This window comes from Ailuropoda melanoleuca, chromosome 3 (genome assembly GCF_002007445.2).
Source record: "Ailuropoda melanoleuca isolate Jingjing chromosome 3, ASM200744v2, whole genome shotgun sequence".
Lineage (NCBI taxonomy): Eukaryota > Metazoa > Chordata > Mammalia > Carnivora > Ursidae > Ailuropoda > Ailuropoda melanoleuca.
In genome coordinates, this window is record NC_048220.1 from 7,077,441 (window position 1) to 7,104,123 (window position 26,683).

Consider the following 26,683-nt stretch of genomic DNA (forward strand, 5'->3'; position numbering starts at 1 on the left):
ATATTAGATTAGGAAACTAAAACTGAGATAATTCTATTAAGCTGAGTTAATTTTAGGAGAGCAAATCTTACTTAAACGTACCTTTACAATAAAATGTAAGGTAACACAGTGGCACCCAGGAACCAATGATTTTACAACTCCCACAACCCCAAATTACTTAAGAGAGAACATTGTGGAGGGTATCGTGCTAAGTGAAGTCAGTCAGAGGAAGACAAATACCGTCTGACAACACTTCTCTGTGAAATCTAAACAAAACAGACATTCTTAAAGGCAGAGAACAGACTGGTGGTTGCCGGAGGGAAGGAGGGTGGGGGCAGGCAAAATAGATAAGGGAGATTAAGAAGAAAGAAAAAAAAAAGAATATTCTGATAGTACAGAGATGGGAAAAAAGGATAAAAAGTATCTTGAAGAAACAGTATCCTTAGGACATAAGACTTTTTCTTGTTCAAATCCTAAAAACACAATTTTCTTATCCTTATACATTTGCAAGATTCTTCTCTTCAATACTGGTGGTGGTCAGGTAACAGCCATTGAACCAAGGGTAAGGAAGACTAAGGTTTAAAAGGGTTCAGTCAGAAAGACGACAAAGTTTGTACTTGTTACTGGTAAAGCAGGTTAATGATTCAAGTAGGGAAAACCTATACCGCTGGATATTTCAATTTATGGCGAGAGCTCAGAAATTATGGCCGGAGCAGTTTCCGGACCTATTAAAAATTTTTTATATTAGGAAACTTACATACAAGAAAAGGGCAAGGACTACCCAGATTTTACGATGTAAAAGCGGTGGACATGAACTGATGAAATTCACCTTCACAGTAATGTACTTATGACATACTTCTGATACGTAAAACCAAACCAGTTAAGATACAAGAGTAAGCCTTCAAAGCAGCCCCTCTCCCATGCAATGAACAACAGAAGTCTTTCTGTATCTTAGTTTCTGTGGTCGTCACTGGAAAAGAAATTAGAACAAACTGTACAAAAACCATCTTTGTTTTCTACATAGAAGTATGAACAAGAAATGCTATCTCTAACAGCTCTAATGGTCCATAAATTACCAAGCAGGTGTTTTTTTGCAACAAGAGCACACTGTCAAAGCATTAAGATGTCATATTAGTCAAGTATGAAGAGTTCACATGAGGGGTGCCCGGGTGGCTCAGTGGGTTGAGCATCCGACTTCGTTTGGCTCAGATCATGATCTCAGGGTCATGACATCGAGCCCCAGGAGTCTGGCTCTGTGCTCGGCAGGGGAATCTCCTTGAGATTCTCTCCCTCTGCCCCAGGACCCCCGCTCTAATAAAATCTTAAAAGGAGAAGAGTTAGGGGCGTCTGGGTAGCACAGCGGTTAAGCATCTGCCTTCGGCTCAGGGCATGATCCCGGCGTTATGGGATCGAGCCCCACATCAGGCTCCTCTGCTAAGCCTGCTTCTTCCTCTCCCACTCCCCCTGCTTGTGTTCCCTCTCTCGCTGGCTGTCTCTATCTCTGTCGAATAAAAAAAAAAATAAAATCTTTAAAAAAAAAAAAAAAAAAGAAGAGTTAATACAAATACGCTTGCATTTGGTGCAAATTTAATTTTATTAAACCTTACAATGAATGTTGTGGCGTATCATTTTCCATTATGTGACAATTTATTGGCTGGCATCTGAACACAGTACTTCTTCTGAAAAATACACAATGGGAAGTGACAAAAGGGAGAAACTAGTAGTTTAGTGATATATGAGGGCAAAAAAAGAAAAGAGAAAAAAGGATGACAACCAATTAGTTTCTTTAGGATCTAATTCTAAAATGGTTAAAGTTCCAAGCAACAATGCGGCTGCAATGTGCAAGAATATGGTTATTATCTCAACTGGCCCCCACAACTCTGATAATTACAAGGATCATTTTACCTGTAAAAGTCAACCTAAGGTTTTAGCTGGGTGACAGGATTTTAAAAAGTGACTTTTTCACATATAATTTAAAGAATTTTCCCAAGTCACAGTAGATGGGGGGTCTCTAAAATATTATACATTAAGGAAGTCGCTTTACAAGTGAGCAATCACTTAACTTCAGAATCAGAATGGGCACCAAGTTTATTTTTTGCTGATTTGGGTTTTATGCCCCGTCAGGTTTATGGATAAGAAAATGACTCTTCTTTAAAATCTATAATCCACTTGTCTTTATAAAGTAGACTGGTATCTAATCTGAGTAAAATGACCATTTCTTTTCCAGGAATGATCAACAGTGGAACATCTAAAATTCAGCAGGCCTTACAAGGCATTTTTACAGAAATGTAATCAAAATTTTATAAACTCCAGCCAACACCACCACACTACAGTGTATAATTTAGTTCAGTTCGACTCACATGAGTACAATTAGCTCATTAAGTTATTAAAGTACTCACTTGTGGTTAAAAAAAGTAACAAACGGACGTATCTTTTTAATTCAGTCAACACCAATTTTGAGACTACTCTCTGACAAAGGCCTTAACAGTGTCTGAGGTCACATTTATTAACCAACCCCCTCCAAAATAAAATCGTGGACAATTTTGAGCTATCAAGCCAAGTGATTTGTCAGGGGGGATGGCAAACAGAGGAGAAGTGTGTCCGGACTGAAATAAGGCATTTCAGTTGCTCGAGACTGAAGAACAGTTTTAAGCAATCCATCTCTAGTGGTGCAAGAGGCTATGTGAAGAAACCCTTAGTTCCACTGGAGCTGTGCGGTGTAGGGTCACCTGTCAGGTAGTGTGAGGTGTGCCTTACCAAACGAGCATGTGAGCCCTCTTATAAACCCGCCCAAAAAAGGAGTGGGAAATATTAAATCACTGAAAAATCCAGTTGTTCATCTTTTACCCCCAAATTACTGAGATCTCCTAGTGTCGACTTACTGCACGTACAGTTTCCTTTTTTAAAAAAAAAAAAAAGTAGCTCATGCATACATACCACAAGGTTAGAGGCAAATGATTTCAAAATGTTGATGATCTATTTCTAGAATGTATGTCTAAATCACAAATTGTTAATATAGGTGGCAGCTCAAATGTTCCACCGAATTTGCCCGTGGTAAATACAGGGTTTAAAGCCTCTTCATCAAAAGGCTAGAGAGCGACCATGACCAGTTACATCCCATTCACCCTCTTTGATGGTGAAATTCAATTCATAACCTAGTAAAATAAGGCTATCTTAAAAAAAAAAAGAATTAAACCTCAATTATTTAACCAGAAAGTAAGTCTAATGCTTTTTTATTTACTACTATTCATCACGAGTTTTTTTTGTTGTTTTTTTTTTTTACTGAAGAAAGATGAAATAAACCTAAGGTGATTCTTTGCAGTGATGACTCCGTAAAGACCATGACATCAACACTCAGGATAAAATGCAAGCAAAAACCCAAGTGGATCCAGCTCATTCAACTCACAGGTACACTCGAGTTTTTTTCCTCAAACGAATAAGGAGCTTTTTATTCAGAACAATTTCATTAAGACATTTGCAGGGCAAATGTGCCGTCATAAATTTTATTCTGAATAACAATAAAGTGCTGAAGGATAATTACCTGAATCTTTTTTAGTACTTTTCACTTAATCTTTTCTTAAAAGAGCCCTTTCTGTGGCATTAGCGAAGCTGTGTTGAAGAAAAAAACCAAACCAAACCAAAAACAAAACAAAACAAAACAAAAAACCGTAGAGCAAGAAAAGCAGAGCAAAGCTAACTTTCAGTAAGGGGACAGGAAGTGCGGCAACCTTCCATGTTTAACTAGGGTGGCGAATAACTGAGACCAAAGTAATTCATGCAAGTTATCTTGAAAGGTATACTTAAGCTGGAAGAAAAATGGACACTGCTACTGACCTTGGATACTATGGCAGTAAATTGCATACGAAAATACCTTAATTATCCTAAACGCCTAGATCGGGCTCGGCAAGCATCATGCCACTGACATGCTGTAGCTCTTTTTTTGTAACTAAAAGTGATCTGCGGTTCGATCGCCAAAGAGCTCAGTGTGACTCATTAAAGCGGTGTGATAAACTTTGAGGTTAAATTGAAGCGAGTTCTCTACACCTAATCACATCATCAGCACAAGCAGGACAACGCTGGCGCAGCATGAAAGGTGGGTCACTTTATAAAGATTCTTCCTTTTACTGCATGATATATTAAGATGACAGACCTAAATTTCAACTGGGTTAATAAGTTTGAAGAGATCTGTTTCCCAAATTTAGCACACAATAATTTCCGTGGATTAGAGAGAGAAACCTCAGAAGAAGGAAAAACAAAAAACAAAAACAAAACAAAAAAACCCAACAAACAGAAAAGCCTGAGCTCAGGGAGATAACCTGTAGCTCTGTCATGCTACAAAGAGTACTACTTTCAAAAAATCAACTTTGTAACAAACGTAACAGTGTTTTGAGTCGAAGTTGACCAACTGCTGCATAGAAAAATGTGCTAACATACAACAGTCAAGTTTAAGCCGGTGCATAGAGAAGATAAAGCACTTATGGTAACTGCAAATGGTAACAGGTCCATAAAGGGTGTACAGCCTAGCAGGGGTCCGTCAGGGGGTAAAAACTGGTAAGTAGAAATGGTGAGGAAAAAAATCAAGTGGAAAGAGGGAAGAAGCCTGGACAAGAGAAGGAAGAAGCAGGGGAAAGAAAAAAAAAAAAAAAAGACCTTCAATTGTATAAAATTCACAAACCAGTCAAGTATAAAGACACCACTGAAAAACGGTGAACTCTGTCCCAAACACCCAACAGCAAACAGAACCAGAACAGGGAAGCCTTTGGCAGACAATTTTAGAAATTCGAATAGGACATTACATTCCTCAATAATTCACAAACAATATATTATATGGTATATTTATATTAAATACTGGGAAACCAATCCTGGACAGCTGATGCTTCTAATGCTTTAGCCAATGAGAGCACGAGGATATCAAGCTAAGTGAATGCTGGTGTTCTCACAACAGTGCTCACTGATGAGGCAACTGTCAGCGATCCGTGCTTTCAACAGTGCGACCAGACAGATTATCATCTGTGAAGGGAAACAAAGGTCTCTAGCTTTTCTGGGATATGCCCTTTATAATATATTCTATGATTCACTATGACACGAGCAGCAAGACACTGCAGGGTGGTATGATTTATGGGCTGGATCAAATTTTTAGCAATTTCCTTCTCGTCCAGCAAGTCACTAGCAGTCTGTTTGTGCAAGTTTGTGGCATCGAAATGTGCACCTGATTTAATAAGGAGATTCATGATGTCGGGATGGTTGTTCAGAGCAGCGATGTGCAGGGGGCTGTTGTCGTCGGAGTCTCTGACGTTCACGTCGGCGCCACACTCGATCAGTATGGCTGTGACTTGCAGAGACGGGAATTTACACACGGGGTACCGCCCTACACAGGTAGTATTCTTGTCCACGGCCAGATGAAGAGGGCTGAAGTTGTTCTTCCCCCTCGGATGCAGCTTAAGAAACCTGTAGATAGTCTGCTTTTTGAAATGGTCCTGTTCTAGGGTACACGGAACTTTTTCTAACAAGCAAATCAAGTGCAAAATAATGGAAAGAGCCTTATTTAACTGTAAAGGGTCAGCTGGACACTGAGTTTGTTTGATAGCTCGCTCTATTTCAAGGACACTTTTGCACAGGATGCCCATAAGATCATCAAATGTAACGGTGGTGCCCAGCAGGCCTTTAGCCCTATCCTGGAGCATGAAGGAGAAGAGTTCTGCAAAAGATAACAAGCTGCTGGCGGTCATGGGGCTTAAAGGGTCCAAATTGTTCTGCTGCATATCCAAAGCATACTTCCAGAGGTTGATGCATCGTTTGAAATTTCCAGAATCCGCATAGACAGCGCCTCTGTATCTAATATAATAAGAGGTATCAGGATGAGAAGGACCAAGAATACGTTCTCTAATTAAGAGTGCCTGCATTCTCATCTCATCAGGGTCAGCGATAAGACCTTCTAGCTCTTCAGCACTGTTCACCTCCTTGGCATAATCGTAAGCCATTATTAGTGTCTGTGGTACTGGTTTGCTAATTATATTAGTCCTGTCACTGTACCTCATGTTCATTGCCTTTTTCCAGTACTTCAAGGCCCCAAGCAGATCTCTCTTTTTGTCTACAAATGTAGCTCCCAGAAGCTCTAGAGCATTGATCCGTTCTGTCTTGCTGGTCTGTGCATGGTGAGTCAGAAAATCCACAATATTGGTGTGACCAGTAACGCTTGCTGAGAGAAGGGGAGTCATTCCGTAACCATCCTTTTCCATCTTGGCACAATACATAAGCAGCATCTTCATGATGTCCAAACTCCCAGATTCTGCGCAATCATGCAATGCAGTATTACCTTGAGGAGAGGAAAAAAAGAGATAACATATTTTCAGGGACCAGGAGACAATGCAGTACATGAATGTAGCTTAGGAACCTCACGAAAAGCAGGCCGCTCCAGGCTGACCTTAATGGGATGTACTTTAATCTGAATACAAATGAGAAAAAAAAACGATCCTCGGCCCCTAAAACTAGTGTGACACATTGCGGGGCTTAAATAAATACTTGTTAAGTTTGTCGAATAAATGACCAAATTAGGCATGAAAAGATCATCAAGGTCACTAATGAAATTCAAAATGAATCCATGGCCTCTTGCGTTTTTTCAGTAGCGTTTTCAAGTGCATATCCTATGACTAAAAAGCGATGAAATGCAATTAACCAGCTATTCAGCTTTGCAGACAGTCACTTAACTTTCTGGGTCAGCTTCCACATTTATAAGCAAGAAATCTAATCTACGACATCTAAGATTCTCCAGTTTGATTCTACTAGGAGTCAGAAATTATTTTTCCCGTACTTCTGATTGCCAAATGTACTTCAGCTGTCTTAGTCAAAATTCTCGGTGACAAAGTACTTTCCTCAGAAAGCTCCCAGAAGAAAAACAAATCCAGTAAAATGTGAAAAAAAATATGTGGGTGGTTCAACTGGAAATTTAAAAGGAGCCATCTGAAGTGTCCTTTCGTAATGGATTATTTCCCATTGTAATTTAACTTTCTAAAACGTTCTCTGAAGATGCACTAAATGTTCCAACGCTGTCGTGATCTTCCCACACGTGGATTCAAGCGGACAAGAGACACTGGCACATCGGGAAAAGCTCGCATGCAACACGGGAAGACATTATAACCACGCAGGTATTTTAGCTGCCCAAGTTTAATGCCAAACGTTTTACCACTTATCATAACAGAAATTACCACACGGACCTTTAATATTTACCTACGGTGTTTATAGAAAATTTCAATAGTGAGTCACTGCAGGCGCGAGCGCAGCGGAGAGTTACTGTCACCGGCCGACACCGGGATCCTTGGAAAAGAGCTGCCCGCTGGGGGCCAGCCCTCAGCTGACATGGGAGAACGCGTCTGCCTGGTAAACAGTTCAGAACACTTTCCTCTGTGATGAGGGGGGCTCACTGTCTGTATGAACAATACAGTCTGTGTGCGAAATAACTGCTTTCCTTCTGGGAGTCTGGAATTTGGGGTATCTCAGGGAAGGGTGCCTACGTGAACAGCATCCAATAAAAACCTGGGGCTCTGAGTCTCCTAATGGGTTTCCCGGGACAGAAACTTCTCTGTGTCACCTCTTACAAGGGGACAGCATAAAAAAAGCCTGCACACGGACTCCTCTAGGCCCCACCTGTGCCCTTCCCCTTGGGATGCCGCCGCACGTCCTCATCACACCACTGTAATAAACATTAGCCATAATTACCATTACATGCTGACTCACCTCCAGAGACGGGGAAGGCCTTGGGGGACCCCTGACACAGCATGTGTACTAGAAAGCAGTTTAAACCTCAACGCTTCACATAACAAATCTGCAACTAAGTTTCAAAAGAGCCAGTTACTCCACATTGGGACTTGACTCTTCACAGGTTCAGCCTGTTTGGTCCTCCAGCACACCTACAGGAAGTACATATTATCCGCATACACTGATTCTGACTCAGGATTTCTAAGGTCTATAATGGAATGGTGTCTGAGGGAATGTTCTAGCAATGTGTCTGTAACCAAGCACTGAGAGAGCAAGCCCAGAACTCCTGCCTACTAATACTAATGTTCATTTGTTCAAAATAATTTCGAGTAAACACAGCTATTACTAAATGTGCTTTTTAAAGCTCTTTTAAATTAAGAATCCCTTTCCTCTAAGAAAGAGACGATACAAGAGAAATGGGAGTCTTCTCCATTCAGTCACATAAAATCAAAAGTAAGAATGCAAGAGAAGCCAGTTTTTTCTTAATTAACCGAACTGCTATATTAGAATACACCAAACACTGAAAAAAAGTNGAGTCTTCTCCATTCAGTCACATAAAATCAAAAGTAAGAATGCAAGAGAAGCCAGTTTTTTCTTAATTAACCCAACTGCTATATTAGAATACACCAAACACTGAAAAAAAGGTTTTTTTTTTTAATAAAAAACCTATAGAGTAGTTTCACATCTAGAAATGGCAGAAGTGATATGATCACCCTCCCCGTACTAACTTCAGCTGAAAAATTTATTTTTAAAAAATCTGTTTGACAGCATGTAAGGAGCTAAAAAGAGGACAACATCCAGAAGAAGAAAGAAAATCAGAGAAGTCCAGAATTTAGGGACGCTTCCCCCAGTGGCCTCTTCCGATTCTGGAAGCAGCAGCTAAAAAACTGAGTGGAGCTTTTGACAGCTGGGCAGGGCCAGAGGAGAAAACTGGAGTCCAAAACCCACTAAGACAGGAACTCTGAAACCGCAACCCCCCAGTTTGAGTTAGAGCTCTGAAGGGCTGCACCCTAGTACTTAAAGACAAATTACAAACAGACAAACTATTGGAGGAACCAAAATCCAATCTAAGATCATGTCAATACCGAATTAAAGAAATTCAGGACTGCTAGTGAAAGTAGTCAAAAGCCAAAAGCAAATATTACTTATAGAAATTTACTTACAGAAAATATTATCTAGATAGTACCTATTTACTAGGGTTCAAATTATTTTTCATATTCTTTATAGCTAATGTGTGGTATCCAGTCAAAGGAAATGCAACACAAAACCAAAGGAAGTAAGAGCTGATGGAAAAGCCCAACAGAAGATCCAGATCATACAATCATCAGACAGACTTTAAAACAGTAATTATGCTGAGCAAAGTAAGAGAGATTAAAAAACAATTCTGAGAATTAGACAGAAAACTGGAAACTACAAAAAGGAACAAAATGGATGTTCTAGAAATGAAAACCTCAGTGGGTGGCTTTACAAGCAGATTACTGCACAGCTGAACAGAGAATGAGTGACTGGAAAATCAGTCATATGAAAATATACAGGAAGAAGCATGGAGGGGACAGGCTGGCAAAGCAGACACAGTGAGAGACAGAGGAACGGTGTCAGAAGGTTAACATTCTGAAAGCCAGAATTCTAGAGGAAGAAAATGGGCCCAAAGCAATAGGTGAAAGAGGAAGTCTGAGAATTTTCTGAAGCTGGTAAAGTATTAATGTATAAATTTAAGTAAGTTTTACAAATACCAAGAAAGAGAACTACAAAAAATTCCCCCCGAGGCACACTCCAGCGAAACTGCTGAGCAGTCAGGCAAAGAGAAAAATTTTACACCAGAGAACAGGTGGAAACAACCTGCACAAGAGCAACAGTTCAGCTAATGGCAAAGCTCTCACCAGGAACAGGAAGCTGGAGGACAAGAGAATGGTACCTTGCAAGCACTAAAGGAAAATAACTGCCAATGGAGAATTTTACACCCAGAACAAGAATCAATGTGAATGAAGGGCTGTTTCGGGTGAGAACAAAAAGAGAAAACCTAAGGTATTTATTACCAGCAGACCTAGTACTACAGGGTATCCTCCAGGCAAAAGCAGGACGAGCCACATGGAAGCAGGGAGATACGGACAAAGCATCCACAAAAGGGGTAAATCTGGGAGAAATACTGACTTTGAAAATAACAAGTGTCTCGTAGGGCTTGAAATACATACAGAAGTCAAATGCTTGACAGCAAGAGCATAAAAGTACGGAGGGCAATTGGAATTAAAGTATTCTAAAGATGTTTGCGTTACTCAGAAATCTATGTTATTCCATTGGTAAATCAAAGTAGTACAGTAACCGCTAAAATAACAGAGGGTATGCATCTCATTACCATATAGTCTCTGATACAGAGAAAAAAATGAAATAAGAAAAAATAATTCAAACACAGACCAAAAAAATGAGAGTCAAAGAACACAAACCAGGCAGGACAAATAAAAAATCAGAAAGTAGGAGAGTAAAACCCAAATATATCAGCAATTACATTAAATGCAAGCAAACTAAATGTTCCCATTAAAAGACACAAACTGTCAGACTGGAAACAGAAATATGTAAAACTCAACTACATGCTGCTTACAGGAGACACAACCTTCAATACAGGATAGAAAAAGGCTGAAGTGAAAAAAATTATACCCTATGCAGAAATGAACCATAAATAAGAAAGGTATCTGATATTAAAATATCAGACCAAGGAAACTTTAAGGCAAAAAGCATGGTTAGAGATAAAGGGAAACATTTTACAAGGATATAAAATCCAAAACAACACAAAGATACAGTATTTCCAAATTTATTTTTACCTAAAAACATAGGTTTGAATTATTTGGAGCAAAAATCGAGAGAACTATGAGGAGAATCAGACAAACCCACCATCACTGGACACGTGGACACACCCTTCCCAGTAGAGAACAAAACACTATGAGTAGAGAAGATTTGAACACAACAAACCCACTCAAGGGAAGTGTATAAAGGAACAGTGGACTCAACACGTGTAGACTAGCACTTTCTTTCAAGTATATAGAACAGAATAGACACACTGACCACATTCTGGCCACAAAGAGAGACTCATAGAAACAGCAAGGGGCAGATATCACTGATTATCTTCAAAGTCCACAATGCAAGTTAGAAATCCCACACACACACACACACACACACAACAGGACCACCACCACCACACTAGAAAAATCTACACAGATTTGAAAATTTAAATACATACTGCTGAATAACCTATGGATCAAAGAAGAAACCCCAATGGAAAAACAGAAAATATTTATACCCGTGGGACAAATCCTGTGGGACGTGGCTGAAACTGTGCTTCAATATGCACCCTAGAAAAGAAAGGCTTTGAAAAGATGGCTCAGTTTCCATCTCAAGAAACTGAAGGAGAAAAACAGTAAATTAAACCCAGAGAAAGCTGAAGCAAATCATAAAAGCAGACATTAATGGAGAAGAAAAAGACATCATACGTTAGCACAGCATTCTTTCCTTTTCCTGAGTGGTATGTATTAGTGGTTGTCCCTTCGTAATCTTATATACGTAACTATGCAAAGCAGAGGAAATACTTATCCTACAAACAGAAAGCAGGGAAACTGGTAGTAAAACATAAGCCCATGTCTCCCAATCGTCACTGCACTGTACTGTGCATTCCTGGGGTCCTATTTTAAATGCTAGTCAGACTAGAATCTGATGAGTAAGTTCTATCTAAGCCAAACCTCATAATGGAACTCCACTGATCACGTTACTTTCCAGCTCAAAACTTTTCATGCTTCCTCTAAAGACACAGCTGAAAACCTTTAAGATGGCTTTCAAAATTCTACAACACTGATTCTCAAAGCACCATCTGTGTAAGGCAGGAGGGCAACGAGGAAGAAATCCAGAGTTTCAGGAAACATACAAAGTAAAGCTTAATCTTGGTTAGTGGGAACACACAACGTACACGATGAGAAATGGATTTTAAAAGACTGAGACATTATTTGCCTACCCTACTTGTCTAGCCTCATTTCTCATTGTGTGTGACGTGCATGCTGCACTGTGAATCTCACCAGGAGTTGGCAAACTTTTTCTATAAAGGGCTCGATGGTATTTTTAGGTCTTGCAAACTGTTACGTCTCCACTGTAACCACTCAACTCTGCCATGGCCAGAAGTATCCATTGACAATACAGAAGATGGCCTTTTTCTAACAAAACTTGACTTATGGACACTGAAACAGGGCTTTCAGGGCTTTTTCAGGTGCCATAAGGTATTATTCTTCACTCAATTTTTTCCCCAACCATTAAAATATCAAACATCTTAGCTGTCAGGCAGTACAAAAACAGGAGGTGGGCAGGCTTTGACCCCTGGGCCCTAGTTTGCCAACACCTTCTCTGAGACATTGCCAATACCTGCCATTCATATGGCGGAGACCCTACTCACGCCTCCTATTACTCCATCCTAAGTGTCCCTCCCAGCACCGGGGACAGGCCGGCTCACTTCCACCTCCACACCGCTGCTCTTCATTTTTTTGTAATATGATCTTTCTTCTTTCCCGTTTTAACGTCTTGTCCTTCAAGTTTCAACAGCAACTTCAGCTGCCTAAAGAGATTTCCTTGTTTATAACCACACCAACTTGTCATTTTGAGGATGCCTGGTGAGTAAATGTGTCACTCGTCCTGGTGGGTACTCCTATTACATGAACTATCATGATATGATGTAATACCTTGTAACAGTACAATGGTACTGCCACACACATCAGTTTTCTTACCTAGACGGTCTATTCCTAAAGGACACAGATCCTATATGGTATTTCCTTTATATCCCAAATAGCAGTTAGCACACTGCTACAGTAAGAGTCTTACATTTTTAATACTTGACTATCACAAGAAGTGATTTAAACTTAGCTTCTGGCAATAAAATAAGTTTATAAAGTCAAGTCTTAGGAGAGAGATCGTAACTACTCTAACAAGTTAAGTCTATGACCGTCACACTCTCACGCCCTCGAAGCCCTAAAAAAGTGCTTCTGAATTATAGCCTAGAACCTTGACTCAAAAGTTTAAAAAGAGAATCTTCAAAAGCAAACAAACAAAAAGCTTAATTTTAAAGCAACTATGAATTTTGTCTCAGGTCCAAATCTCTATATGGATGTTTTGATAAAGTTGTCACCAGTCCATATACGACTGTTACCTGCTTTTCTCCCACATCTTGGTCATTTTCTCCCGTTAAGTGATTAGTAGTCTACATGAACTCCACAGACACTATATCGTCACTCTTAATGGCTTGATGGTAGACGTTCAAGAAAGGAGGCATGTCCAAGTTCACGTACACTCTTCCCTCATTGAGGGACATCTGCACTGCTCCAGAATTTTCACTATTAAAATTAATGCCTAAAAACCTATGAGGACAGATAACAGGTGAATGCCTGTTCTGGGAGAGGGCTGACTGCCAAGGGGCATGAAGAACTTTCTGTTCTATCTTTATTGTACTGGTGGATAAACTACAGTGTATGTTTACCAAAACTTACACAACTATATACTAAAAAGGATGGATTTTATTGTGTATAAATTATACTCCAATAACGAAACGACAGAAAAATTTATGCCTAATATAAAACAGAATCACAAGTGTGTGACAGCTTAAGATACATCTCTAATTCATTCCAAAGGAATTAGATAATCTTTTAAAAGATCCACTTTTATAGTATTCTTTCTGGCACCAGAATTAATTTTGAATTTTATTTTGTATTACTTCTGTACCTAGGCATATAGGACACTTTCCCATGTCTGTTCACAAACTTTATTTTATGGCAAGTCTATTTATGTTGCAGTTTCTGGAATTATTAGTCTGACTTTCTCTATTCATTTTATAAAATGATAATCAGTTATCTGCTATATTTGCTCTATTAACTGTTTCATTCATGAGATATGCTTTCAGGATGAAATGCAAGTTCTTGTGGAAAAAATATAACAAGTTGATTTAGAAAATCAAGTTACTATGTTCTTGTGATCCGTCTGTGCCAAAGACCAATAAAATTACATTTAATTTTTGTTAGGTAACATCAGTGATTCAGACTTTTGGTGCCTAACATCATATACCAAGTACTTACTGAATAGTCACTGAAGCACTTTCCCTTGGTTATGTGCCTCTACGTTTCCACAATATGATGGAAGATTTGGTATCTCTACCTCATAATGTCTTAATTTTGTATCCTCAGAGTGAGAAAGACAATTAAAAATAGAACACAAAGTTCAAAAATAAATACTACCAGGCACCTTCGATGAAATTAAGGATATTTAGCATTGAAATTTAATGAATTTACCTTTAACTGAAGAAGAAAAAGAAAGAAAATAAACACTGTATTATACAATTCTCAGTGTCTGACTCAGAACATTTTCATTTGGAGAAAAAATAAAATTCCTGACACTGAATTCATTATGGAAAATTCTCATGGTTTCTCAAAAGACATACTTGTTAAATGGACATTTCTTAAAAATCAAGCTAATGGTCCATGAAGTGTTAATTCAGTTAAAGTATTTATACAGAAAGTTAAAATAGTGTCATCTAAATATATTAATTTTCAACTACGTAACTTAACCTTGAGATAGTGCTAAGAAAATCTGGAAGAATAAAAAGCAGCCATATTCACTGAGATGCTTCTGGGAGGACACTAAGGGAAGGAAATGACGCAAGTGCTCATGCACAAAACCATGGTCACCAGAGGGGAGGTGGGGGGGGAACAGGTGACGGGGATTGAGCAGTGCACCTGGATGAGCCCCGGGTGATGCATCAAAGTGCTGACTCACTGTACTGTACACCCGAAGCTAAGAGTACAGTTATGTTTATACTGGAATTAAAATAAAAACTTAGTAAAACATCAAACAAACAAAAAACATGGTAGCACTTCTCAAGAAGACCTATCTAAAAGCACCAATCTTAGCTGCTGTTAATTCTAAAGAGACCTGTAGTCTTGTGATAGCAGGCACATAAAAGACAGGGATTCATGGAGGTGCCTGACAAAGGGGTCAAGATATTCCTAAAATAAGTAATCCCAAAACATACCAGTATTTTGAGTAATAACTAGTTGGAGACCTAAGACTTCCCTCGCTCCCAACCAGATGTTTGGGTTTGACTAAACAGTAAGTAAGTGACTGTTTGCATGAGATTGTTACCAATCAACTAACGACTTAAATCACACAAGAACTTCAACACAGAATTTATAAATATCTCAATTTGGGTAAGATTGCTTAGATTCTCCAGGATCAGAATTAAGTCAGATTCTAAACCACTCCCAATTTCTATTTTTAATGAAACAAAAATGCTCTCACAAGGGCTGTAAAATACTTTACAAATACAAAATGTCTATTATAATTTGAAGTGCTTTTTCTAGAAATATCAATTCAACAGATTCTGCTATTTTGCGAAGCCCTCACACAGCTCAAGTTTTGTGTGTTTTGGTCAAATATAGTTGTGCTTCTCAAACTTTAATGTACACAATCACCGGAGGATGACAGTGAGATGCAGATTCTGACTCAACCGATCTGGGGTGGATCCAAGTGCTGGTCTTTGCTACTTTGAGCAGTAAGGAAATAAAGGAGGAACCTTATTTTCTTGTTTGTTATGTAGGTATCTGCCATGAAGCTAAATATCTAATAGCTGTACCGAGTAATATGAAAATAAGTTGAAAAGAAGGGTTAGGTCACAGCCCTGTTCTACACCACACAGGAAATGAAGCTTCGCCGTTCCTCCTTACGCTAAATGAAAACATTAGATGCCAGAGCTGGAAGCGGGTGCGCCCTACAACTACATTACACTGCTTGGCCCACAGAAACGTTCCTGTCTACGTAGTAAAGGGTACCAGTCAAGCCTGCAGTGTATTCTTAACAGTTTTCTTGTTTAAGTCAAATCTAAGTGATCTACAGTTGAATATTTCAAAAATTAGCTCGTAAAATAAAATCCAAGTTGCTGTAACCAATACCATCAGAAGAGTGGAAAAAAAAAACAATGTAAACTGGTGCAACCTCTGGGGAAAACAGTATGGAGTTTCCTCAGAAAGTTCAAAATAGAAATACCACACGATCCAGTAATTCCACATCTGAGTATTTACACAAAGAAAACAAAAACACTAATTTGAAAAGATACACGTAACCCCATGTTTATGGCAGCATTATGTACAACCTAAGTGTCCATCGACAGATGAACAGATAAAGAAAATGTGTGTATACACACACACACACACACACACACACACACACACACACAATGGATTAATACTCAACTATAAAAAAGAATGAAATCTTGCCATTTGTGACAAATGGATGGACCAAAAGGTATTATGGTAAATGAAAAAAGTCAGAGAAGCAAAAAACACATGGTTTCGCTTATATGTGCAATCTAAAAAATGAAATGAACAACCCAACCAAAACAGAAACTCATAAATATGGAGAACTGGTGGTTTCTAGAGGGAGGGTGTGAGGGAGGATGGGTGAAATAGATGAGGGGGATTAATAGGTAAAAACTTCCAGTTATAAAATAAGTCATGAGGATGAAAAGTACAGCATAGGGAATATAGCCAATAAGACTGTAATCACGTGGTATGGTGACAGATGGTAACTACACTCATTATGGTGAACGCTGCATATGTTTAACTCAAATTACTATGTTGTATACCTGAAACTAATACAATATTGTATGTCAACTATACTTCAATAAAAAGGAAGGAAAAGAAATGGGAGAGACATTTTATAATTACTTCAGTTTTTACCAAAAAAAAATTAAGCTTGTGACCAGTACTCATTTCACTTGTTCCTCTTATTTTTACTCATATACCCGACTTCCTTTCTGTTACTCTTAACTTCCCTCATTTTCTTTAAAAAAATAAATTAAATTTACTTAAAAAAAGAAAGTGAAAAAACAATCTATAGTATGGTAGAAAATATCTGCAAATCATATATCTGATAAAGGACTTGTATTCAGAATATATAAATTACTCGTACAACTCAGTAATAAAACAATAACCCAATTTTAAAACGTGCAAACAATATGAAGACACTTCTCCGAAGAAGAAAAACTAATGGCCAATAACCACATGAAGAGATGCTGAACATCATAGCCCTGAAGAAATAAAAATCAAAACCACAATGAGACACCACTTCACACCCACTAAGACAGCTATCTCAAAAAAGAAGAGTAACAACAAAATGTTGGTGAGGGTGTGGAAAAATTGGAACTCTCCTACACTGTTGACAGGAATGTAAAATGGTGCGGCTGAGCTATTCCTTAAAAGGTTACACAGAGAGTTGCCATGTGACCCAGCAATTCCAACCTCCATCTGTGCCCCAGAGAAATGAAAACTTACATCCACACAAGAACTTGTACATGAATATTCATATCAAACTTATTCCTAAGAGCCAAAAAGTAGAACCAATCCAAATGCCCATTAACTGATAAATGCATAAATGTGGTCTATCTACACAAGGGGATCATACAATAAAGACTAAAGCAATAAAAAGAAATAAAGTACTAACACATGCTACAAAATAAATGNCAAAAAGTAGAACCAATCCAAATGCCCATTAACTGATAAATGCATAAATGTGGTCTATCTACACAAGGGGATTATACAATAAAGACTAAAGCAATAAAAAGAAATAAAGTACTAACACATGCTACAAAATAAATAGCCTTGAAAACATCACACGAAGGGAAAGAAGCATATTATGCTTCCATTTATACGAAACGTCCACAACAGGCGAATGCATAGGGACAGAAAGATTAGTGGTTGCCTAAGGTTACTGCACTTGGGTGGGAGAGGAGGAGTACTATTGGATGTGGGTTTTGGGGAGAGGGGGTGATGAAAAGGTGGTTGTGGCGATAGCCACACAACTCTGTGAACATACACTGATTTGAACACTTAAATGGGTGAATGGTATGTGAATTGTGTCTCAGAGCTGTTTTAAAATCAAAGTACTTGTATTTCTGGTAAAAGTGTAAGTTTTGACCTTTAGAACAGCAATGAAAGGGTCTCTTACTATAACGGATTTGCTGGAAATGCACAAAAATAATTCTCACCTCTCCTCTTTAGCCTACTGTGCTTGCCATCCATTCTTCTTCAACTTTTGTAGCTGGGACTTGTAAGAGGCCCACTTCCAAAGATGGGGAGGGGCCTGCGATTCAACTGCGGAACACCGCTGATCCCAAGTATTTTATTCCTGGAATAACTAAATGGTACGTGTTAAGGGAAGAAGTGAGAAGGGGTAGAGAGAAACACTTCAGGGAATCTAAGGAGCACTAGAACGTTCCTCTGCTTAGGACGTTTCCCTTAGCCATGTATATATTCTAACACTGAGAAACTCAAGGACAGGAGTCCAAAGAAAAGGAATCAGAACAGAATCAAATACAAACTGTGCCAAGGATACCATGTGCCTTCCCTTCATTAATTCTGTGTATAAGGCACTGAGTTTGGAGCATACAGAAATTTAACAACAGAGGCCCTTGAAGCTCACAACAAGGTTAATCGCTAAAAACATCTGCATCCAGAGGTAAGATAAATTCTTATGACTCAAGGGGAAATCAGAAAGTGCCTGGGAGATGGGTGTTGACATCTAGTGGAATTTTAAGACTAAGAGGAACTGAGCTAAGGGATCAGGACTAAAGCAACCAATATTAGTGTAATTGGGTGAAAATTACACAACGTCAAAGCATCAACATTATAATTGAGACTTCATTAAAATTCCCTTTCCGGCCGTGCTTCCCCAAGCATGGGGGAAAAAGGGAAGACAGATGTTTCTGGCAGATTTGCCCCCGCCTGACTTCTTTACCTGGGCCTTTCCCCACCTCTATCTTCCATCACATACGTTCTTGATGCCTCAACAGACCTCAGTGAGGGAACCACTCGTACCCAGTGGTCAGTAAGTGAGACAGCCTCTGTCTTAAGTTCGTGCGGCTGAAAGGGCAGGAGAGTTCAGGATCTACGTATTTTCTCCAACTTCAGTTCAAAATCCAATCTCCAGGCCTAGAAGAACACGGTGGATACTTCCCCACTGCACTCAATCTATACACGTCCCACCCTGGGGACACGGAGAAGTGTGCCAGGGGACCCAAGAGGGAAAAGACAAACGTGCACAACACCCTGCAGGAGCAACCCGATGAGGCGGCATTAAAACGTTAATGAATTCAACCAGTAAGTCATTTAAGCATCATTATTAAATCAAAACAAACACAGATATTCCACAGACGGGAAAGAAGTTCTAAGTCCGTCTCTCTAATTCTTCTCGAAAAGTAGGTGTGTGGAGGTTGACCAGCAGCCCAGAAAAACAGAATGAACCACTTCTGCTTCCCACACGCACAGTTCTCAAGTACAATGAAAGAGCCAACCAACAGGACAAGGGTCATTTTCCTTGTTCCTGATCTTAACACCAACTGTTCATAATTTACAGAGGAGATTTTCTTACCCCTGAATTTACAGCGGGTTTAAAAAAAAAAGGATTTTTTTCACATTTTCTTGACTGAAATATATCTATACCCAAAAAAGCCTATACTATGGGAGACAAGGAATATAATATGCCTGGGGTTTGCTTTAAATCACTGCAGAAAACAAAATGAGAGGAGAGAGAAATATATTTTTTAAACTCTGGCAAATGTGGATAACTGCTGAAATGAGGTGGTAAGTATACAGTGGTTCAAGTCACATTTTTCTCTCCACTTACGCAGAAATTAGAAAATTTCCATAATGAAAAGGCAAAAAAAATTGCCTGAACTAGCTCTCTCTCAAACACTTTTAAGGCCAGCTATACTTAGCAGCCTACATGAATTTCTCAAATTTCTGAACCCCTAGAGTTCTACCTGTGCTGCTCATTTTTCACAGTTTCAGCCTTAATTTCTTACTTCATATCTTCACGTAAGGATTTATTTCCGTAGTGAAAGAACAACAAAACAGTCCTTGCCATCAAGGAGCTTACAATCCTTTCTCCCTTAAATCCAACCTATTTCATTCAACAAACTCATTTACCAAATACCCACTATGGGCCAGACACTCTTAACACATGCATACAAACACCAGGTCCCTAGCCTTGAAGAGCTCACAATGTAATAGGATTAGAATGCAGTTAGGTGGGTCCCCCCACCCCCCGCCCTGCCGTCAAAAAAAAAAAAATCCCAGTTATTTCTCAGCTGAAAACTTTCACTAGCTTACCTCTGTATAAAGAACCAAACTCCTTTACCTAGAAGTCAATGTCCTTTATAATCTAGCCCTGAGTGCCCTGTGGTCCAAATACGCCTACTTTTCCACTTCCTGGACCCTCCAAGCATATTTCTCAATGTGCCTTTCCTTATGCCACTTCCTAAGCCTTTCGAACTGCATCAAATGCACTCGACAGATCTGAACCTTGACAATCCTTTCAAGGCCCAGTTCAATGTCTCCATGAAGACCACACTCCTAAAATCCATCAGTGTGGATCCACACTATTCCTTCAGCAGGTAGCAAATGCGAGGTCCTCTATCTTCCCATAGCCTCCACAATGTCCAACACAGTCTCTTGCCTAAAGAAAATGCACCAGGATTCTCTTATTACCAATTTACCTAATTACCTTTGGGTACTTAAAAAGATCAACCCATCTTAGGGCCAGTCTCCCCAGCCCCAACTCAGAGAGCCTCTTCTACTGCTCGGTAGTACTCAAATCACTGCCCAGCGGCATCTGGGTATAAAAGCTTAAGAGCTAAAGTCACTTTACTGTAGACCCTATTCTGAAACCAACAAGGACATTAAAAAAAAAAAAAAGAAAGAAAGAAAAGAAAAAGAAAGGGAAAATAAAGGAAGCCAAAGATAAGAGTAACCATGAAGTGCTGAAATCAATGTGGTAGCTCTGATGGGCTTGTTTAGTCACTTCTGATGTGGGGTCTACGGTTAAACCGCCATCCACTCTCCTGCTTCAAAAATCAACTGCTGTGTTAAACTGGAGAAGAATTCCCAAATATCTCAAAGTGTTTCTCCTCTTTGTGAATGCCACGGGGAAAAGAAAGAACCCACGGTCCCCTCCGGTAACCAGTTGGTTGGGGGAAAAAGTATTTCCGAAAATCAAACCCGAGAAAGCACGGCTGCTGCACTTAGCATTCTGTGGTGTAGTATCTGCGTATGAACCTGTCTCTCCGAGCAAACCATGAGCTCAAGCGCGCGGAGTCAGGGACTGGCTGTGTTGTCTTCCTCAGCTCTGTACATCCTGAAGTCTAACAGCCTGGGACACGGAGGGACCTCAGTAAGTGCTCTCTCAATTAGGGAATGAACTCCACCTTTGGTTAAAACCTGTTTGAAATGCCAACAGCCTATTAAAAAGTCATGGGAAGGGGCGCCTGGGTGGCACAGCGGTTGGGCGTCTGCCTTCGGCTCAGGGCGTGATCCCAGCATTATGGGATCGAGCCCCACATCGGGCTCTTCCTCTATGAGCCTGCTTCTTCCTCTCCCACTCCCCCTGCTTGTGTTCCCTCTCTCGCTGGCTGTCTCTATCTCTGTCGAATAAAGAAATTTAAAAAATCTTAAAAAAAAAAAGTCATGGGNTTTCCCTCTCTCGCTGGCTGTCTCTATCTCTGTCGAATAAAGAAATTTAAAAAATCTTAAAAAAAAAAAGTCATGGGAAAAAAAAATGTTCAATAGTATATGCAAATGCCAACTGCCTGTTAAAAAGTAATGGAATGTGGAAGTCCTGTGCATTTGGTATTTAAGCAGACCAAGCATAATCTACTGGGGTTTTCTTTCTTCACAACCATTTCCAACAGCTGACACATACCTTTTCCTAAGAAACTACTCCATTTTATCCCTAACCTCATCACTCTTTCCTACTTCTGGGATAGGGCAAAAATGTGGGGGGGGGGAGATTCTTTCTTTATGGTCTATCAGATAGATCCTTCGCCAGTGTTCCTGCCTCAGTTTCAAATGGTTCCTGCTTTTTTATTATGCATCAACCCATAAAAAAATCCAGAGTCAGTGAAAGAGTGATTATCAAGGAATGGAAGCTTTGGGATCAGAGTGCATATACACCTTAATCTGCCCCCAATTTAATTAAGAGTCACTGTTGAAATTAAAAGGGACCATAACAGGTAAGAGCACTGCACACAAAATGATATATACACATATATTTATATAAATACTTATATATAAATATATACAACATATATTCATATGTATATAAAATTGAGACTATCTGAAAACGATTTTTGGTAAAAAACTGTGTTCTCCTGTTACGTGTAATTTTTTTTGAAAGGCACAAGTACTAGGTACTGACACAGGTGGTGGGGGTGGGGTGGAATGACTCTAGAATTAGATCATTTGACCACATCCTCACATACAAGGCTGTACGATGATGGCGATAAAGGGAATATTCTTCTGAAAATGCAAAGGTAATCAAGTTAGATACCATTCAGTTCATTAGGGGAAAATGCTCACAAAAATATGAGCTACTTACAGTACAGTTCTCTCCCACATCCTATCTCCAAGTATATAAAGCAACTTTGAAAACCGTAAGGGAGACAGTACCACTACTCATCTCTCCAATGACCTAAGAGTTTAAACAACTTCACTTAAATACGTAAGTTCGACAATCTGTATGTTATTAGGCTAATGAATAAAAAGCCCAAAACAAAGACACAAAAAAAATCCAACAAACCTACACAAGCAGCCATACCTTTTAACACTTTCTCTGCTAGTCATGGCTTCAAAGCATTCCCAATAGTAACGTGGTCACGTAAACAGTAACTGTTCTCTTAAAACAGGCAGTCTTTAAAGGAATAAATGTTTAAAACAAACAAAAATGTCACGTTGTCCTCTAAACCAACATCCCACCTCAAAGAAATAATTAGGAACAAATGCAAAAATGTCTAAGAAAGAATGTCTGTCTTGTTTTTTCTCCCACTGAAAAGCCAGAAGCAACAGAAAACTCCATTAGGAGAGTATGCAGCTACTGAAATTAAAGGGCTATAATTAATGCCATTAAAGATATTACTGACTAAGCTTAAAAAAGTTTATAGAAGGGCATATAAAATAAAACTACATACATGTATCTATATAATAAGTTCAAACATATCTTTGAAATGATTATCTCTAAGTGGCATTTTGTGAGATTTTTACATTTTCTCTGAAGAAAAAATTTACACAAAATCACAATAAGCCTGCATCACTTTATAGCAAGCCTTTAAAAAAAAAGGATCATACTAATTTCGGTAAACTCTGTCCAATAACTACATTATTGTCCCCTAATGGTGTGGTTTAGCTTCTCTGAAAGGCAATCCGACACCATCACAATGATAAACACATACTTTGAGCAATCCCATTTAGAGGTATCTATCCTACAGCTATTCTCACCCAAGCGTGCAAAGACACACTTTTGTTCAAGAATATTTACAGAAGCTTTGCTTACACTGGACGTGACCTAACTGTCCATCAATAGGGCCTAGATAAATTATGTAGATTCATACAATGAAATACTGTGCCCCCGCTAAACAGAATGAGGCAGCTCTGTGTGCTGGAGTTGAATGACATCCAAGATAATTTAAGGTTTAAAAAAAAAAAAAAAAACCACAACACTATGTATCAACTAACAGAAGGGAAAGGGGGAGGAAGAGACATAGACAAATGTACCTGTCTTTGCACAGATGATCTCCAGGACACACAAAACCCCGTGAACAGCACTTATAACTAGTGGCTGCCAGTGGGTTGGAGGTCTAGAAATCGGAGGTGGTAAGATTTTTCACTGTAAACACTGCCAATCGATTCGTGTTGTTCGAATATTTTGTTTTTGTTTTTCACCATATAGGTAGGCTACTTTTAAGTTTTACCAGTTTTTTTTTTTTTAACGGGGCAGTGAATTACTTTGCTGTCCTATAAATAAATAGGAAGGAAAAAAAGGTTTCCAAGTATCAAAATATGCCATCAAAACAGCGGTTTTTAAAAGTGCCAAAAAAAATTCTCAACTATCATTTGCTGCTTGAGGCTTATTACAATCCCTGAAAATTACACACAACAGTAAACCTGAGCTCTTCTTTGGGACAAAGGTGTTTACACTGTTGCTAGCCAACAAATCCGCCCGTCTGTCTCACCTAGTCCTTGTTTTGCTCTCAGGATTGTAGCAGTTTTTAAAATCTCTTTTCTCTCTAGCTATATTTAATACATGTTCTACGTGAGAGGATTTTCTATTGGCCACACAATAAACAGAGAAGAAGGCAACAGATTTTCTCCTTTTCCACTGATATTAAACCTTCCAGGTCAGTGTGGCCTGGCCTTCCCCGACAGAATAACAAATGAAATGCCTCGCTAAGACACATAAGACAATGACTCACTAAATATAGTAGTTTCTACTCCACCGGTGTTCTTCCAAAAAAAAAAAAATCAAAGCTAAGAAAAATACATTACACTGAAGTATATTCTCAAGTGGATTAAAGGCTCAGATCAACGGCCACTAACATCCCCTGTAACTCTGGGGAACCCAGGAATTGGAAGGTACTCCCAATGAGAGACAGCAAATGCTCCTTAACATCGTGACGGAGGTCTTTTTATCACACTTGTTCTGTGTATTCTCAAATACCGGAGAAACGACCAACAAGGCTGTGCGGGAAGGGACACCTCATCAAAACAGGTCTGTCGATGTTGGCTGACTCAGCAGCCACTGTTTATAGTTAGGCATCAGACTTCCTGAAAATAATGGTAAACACTCAGAAAGCCGAAATGAAGAAGCTGAACTCACCTTTAACACTTTTTCTATTCACATCTGCCCCCTTTTCAAGTAAATACTGCGCAATCTCTTTGTGTCCTTTGTAACACGAAATCATCAAGCACGTATGCCCATGTCGGTTGGACACTTCCAGATCAGCCTTGTGTTCCACGAGGTACTTCACTATTTCCAAATGGCCATCGAAACAGGCAGCTCGAAGAGGCGTGGAATTGGTTAAAGTTGTGTTGTTGACAGATGCTCCATGATTTAACAAAGACTGCACCACCTTCAGATGTCCCGCGGCAGAAGCAGCCCACAAGGGGGGCGCCCCCTCGATGGTTTCGCCATCAAAATTGACGGAGCCCCCCACTTCTATGGAGGCACTGCACTGCTCTAGGAGGAACTCCACCATGTCAAGGTGCCCGTACCTGGCGGCCATCAGCAGTGGCGTGGCTCCGTTTGTTTTTTCAGAGATCAAGGAGGAAACCTCCTCTTTGGATTTGCTTGCCAACAACTTGGTGAGAAGCCGGAGTTTGCCATCCCGAGCTGCGTTAAAGACTGCGGTCTTTAGATCCATTTATGTCCAGTCGAGAGGCTGCGCTTTCTTTATCCTTCAAAGCAAAGCTCCAGCTTACCTCTATCGGCACAGGCAAGAGTTACAGGAACCAAAGTTCAGTGTTAATCGCTGCACCCCAAACGGATATAAAACCACGGAGAGTCTGTTGTCTTACCGCCTTCCAACATCTGACAACCAGAGCACCAAACTAGAAGAAGGAAAAGGAAAAGTAGCAGTTTTGAATTTTCCAGGGGTAAAGGCGAAAACACTATGCAGGTTTTCTTCATTTCTACTCCTAGGCGGCGGGGGCTGGTGGGGGGGAGCTGTGCATACTTTAGGGACTACTCAAGCCACTCTAACACGGTGGGAAAGAATACAAAAAGGTGCACACCGACCCAAATGGTTTGGGGGCAGGCAGTTTCTTTTCTACATACGGTAAATTGAAACAGTACAGGCAACCGGTTTTCTCGCCTCCTAACCGGCCAAGCTTTGTTCTAGTTTTTGCTTTGCACACGCCCAGGGAGAGTACAACCGAAAGAGGCAAGAGACGCGGGTCCAGAAATGTTTCTCTCACATCTGCAGAGGAGAACGAGCCAAGGGCGCGAGGCTCAAGGCCTCGCGGTGGCCAGAATGGGTTTCGAGAAGGAACAAAAAGGTCGGACCCAACAAACCGCGGCCAGCTAAGGCCAAACCCCTCGCCCTCAAGGTTCTCTTTCCTTGAAAACTACTCGAGGCTCTCAGGAAATCCGGCCGCCTTCTGGCGAACTTCGCCCGCCCCATTTTGATACCCCCTCCCCCCCCGCCAGGGATCGCACGTTGCCCAGACCACCGTCGCCCCTCCATAACCTTCACCTCCACCTTCCCCAGACCCGGGCGGCTCCTCCCCGAGCTCCCCCGACCCCCGCCCGCCGGGCCGCCGAGCCTGGGGCCTCCAGCCCGCCGCCCGCCTTCCGCTGCCGGGGGTGCCCTCCTTCCCCTTCCCGCCCGGGCCTCCCAGCGGGCGCCTCAGGCCGCAGCCCGGGCTCCGGCAGGTACCCGCCGCCGCCACTACCTGCCCGGGGGCTGGTCCTTTCCGCCGCCACTGGCCGCTCGGGCTCGGGCCGCCCCCCTTAAATTGAAACCGTTGTCCGCGCCGCCACCCGGGCCGGCCTGCTCCGCCTGCAGCCGCACAGCTCCTCCATGCCCCGCGCCCCACAGGAATGAATCCGGCCGCCGTTCGCCCCGCCCCGCCAAGCCGAGCCGCCTCCCGCCCTCCCAGTCTGCGCGGGCTACAGCAGCTGCAGCGGATGCCGCGGCGGATGGTGTAATGGGCTGCGGGCCGGGGGCCGGACAAGCCTGAGCGAGGTTTCACATCACTGACGCGGCAGCCGCGCCATTGGGCCGGGGGAGGGCGGCGGCTGCCGCGAGCAACCGCGTAGGGGCGGGGCCGGGCCGCAGGGGGCGGGGCCGCGAGCCCGGCGGAGGACGCACCGGCGTGAGGCACGCCCGGGGGGCGGGGCGCCACGAGAGGGCGGGGCCACGGCGCGCCGCGGGGTTCGGGGTCCGTGCGGTGGTGCTGGTGTCTTGCAGGCTTCTCGGCTCCGGTTTCCACGCGCTCGTTTTGGGAGGCTGGTTTGCGGGACTTTCGAGTCCCACGGACAGAACTTCCAGAAGGGTGGTGGCTGTTATTGCTTTCTCCCACCCATAAACGCTCTCGCACTACCCTCTCCT

The 26,683-nt window shown here is 40.9% G+C and overlaps 1 protein-coding gene across 1 annotated transcript; it reads right to left on the minus strand.

Annotated features, from left to right (window-relative positions):
* Positions 1 to 1,554: 1,554 nt before the first annotated feature.
* On the minus strand, positions 1,555 to 26,332 carry FEM1C (fem-1 homolog C). The gene is made up of 3 exons (XM_034655889.1): positions 26,025 to 26,332; positions 24,451 to 25,181; positions 1,555 to 6,295 (listed from the first exon to the last, which is right to left on the minus strand). Exons 2-3 carry the CDS (start codon positions 24,992 to 24,994, stop codon positions 4,986 to 4,988), a joined length of 1,854 nt encoding a protein of 617 aa, XP_034511780.1. The 5' UTR covers positions 24,995 to 25,181; positions 26,025 to 26,332; the 3' UTR covers positions 1,555 to 4,985.
* Between the last annotated feature and the right edge of the window lie 351 nt (positions 26,333 to 26,683).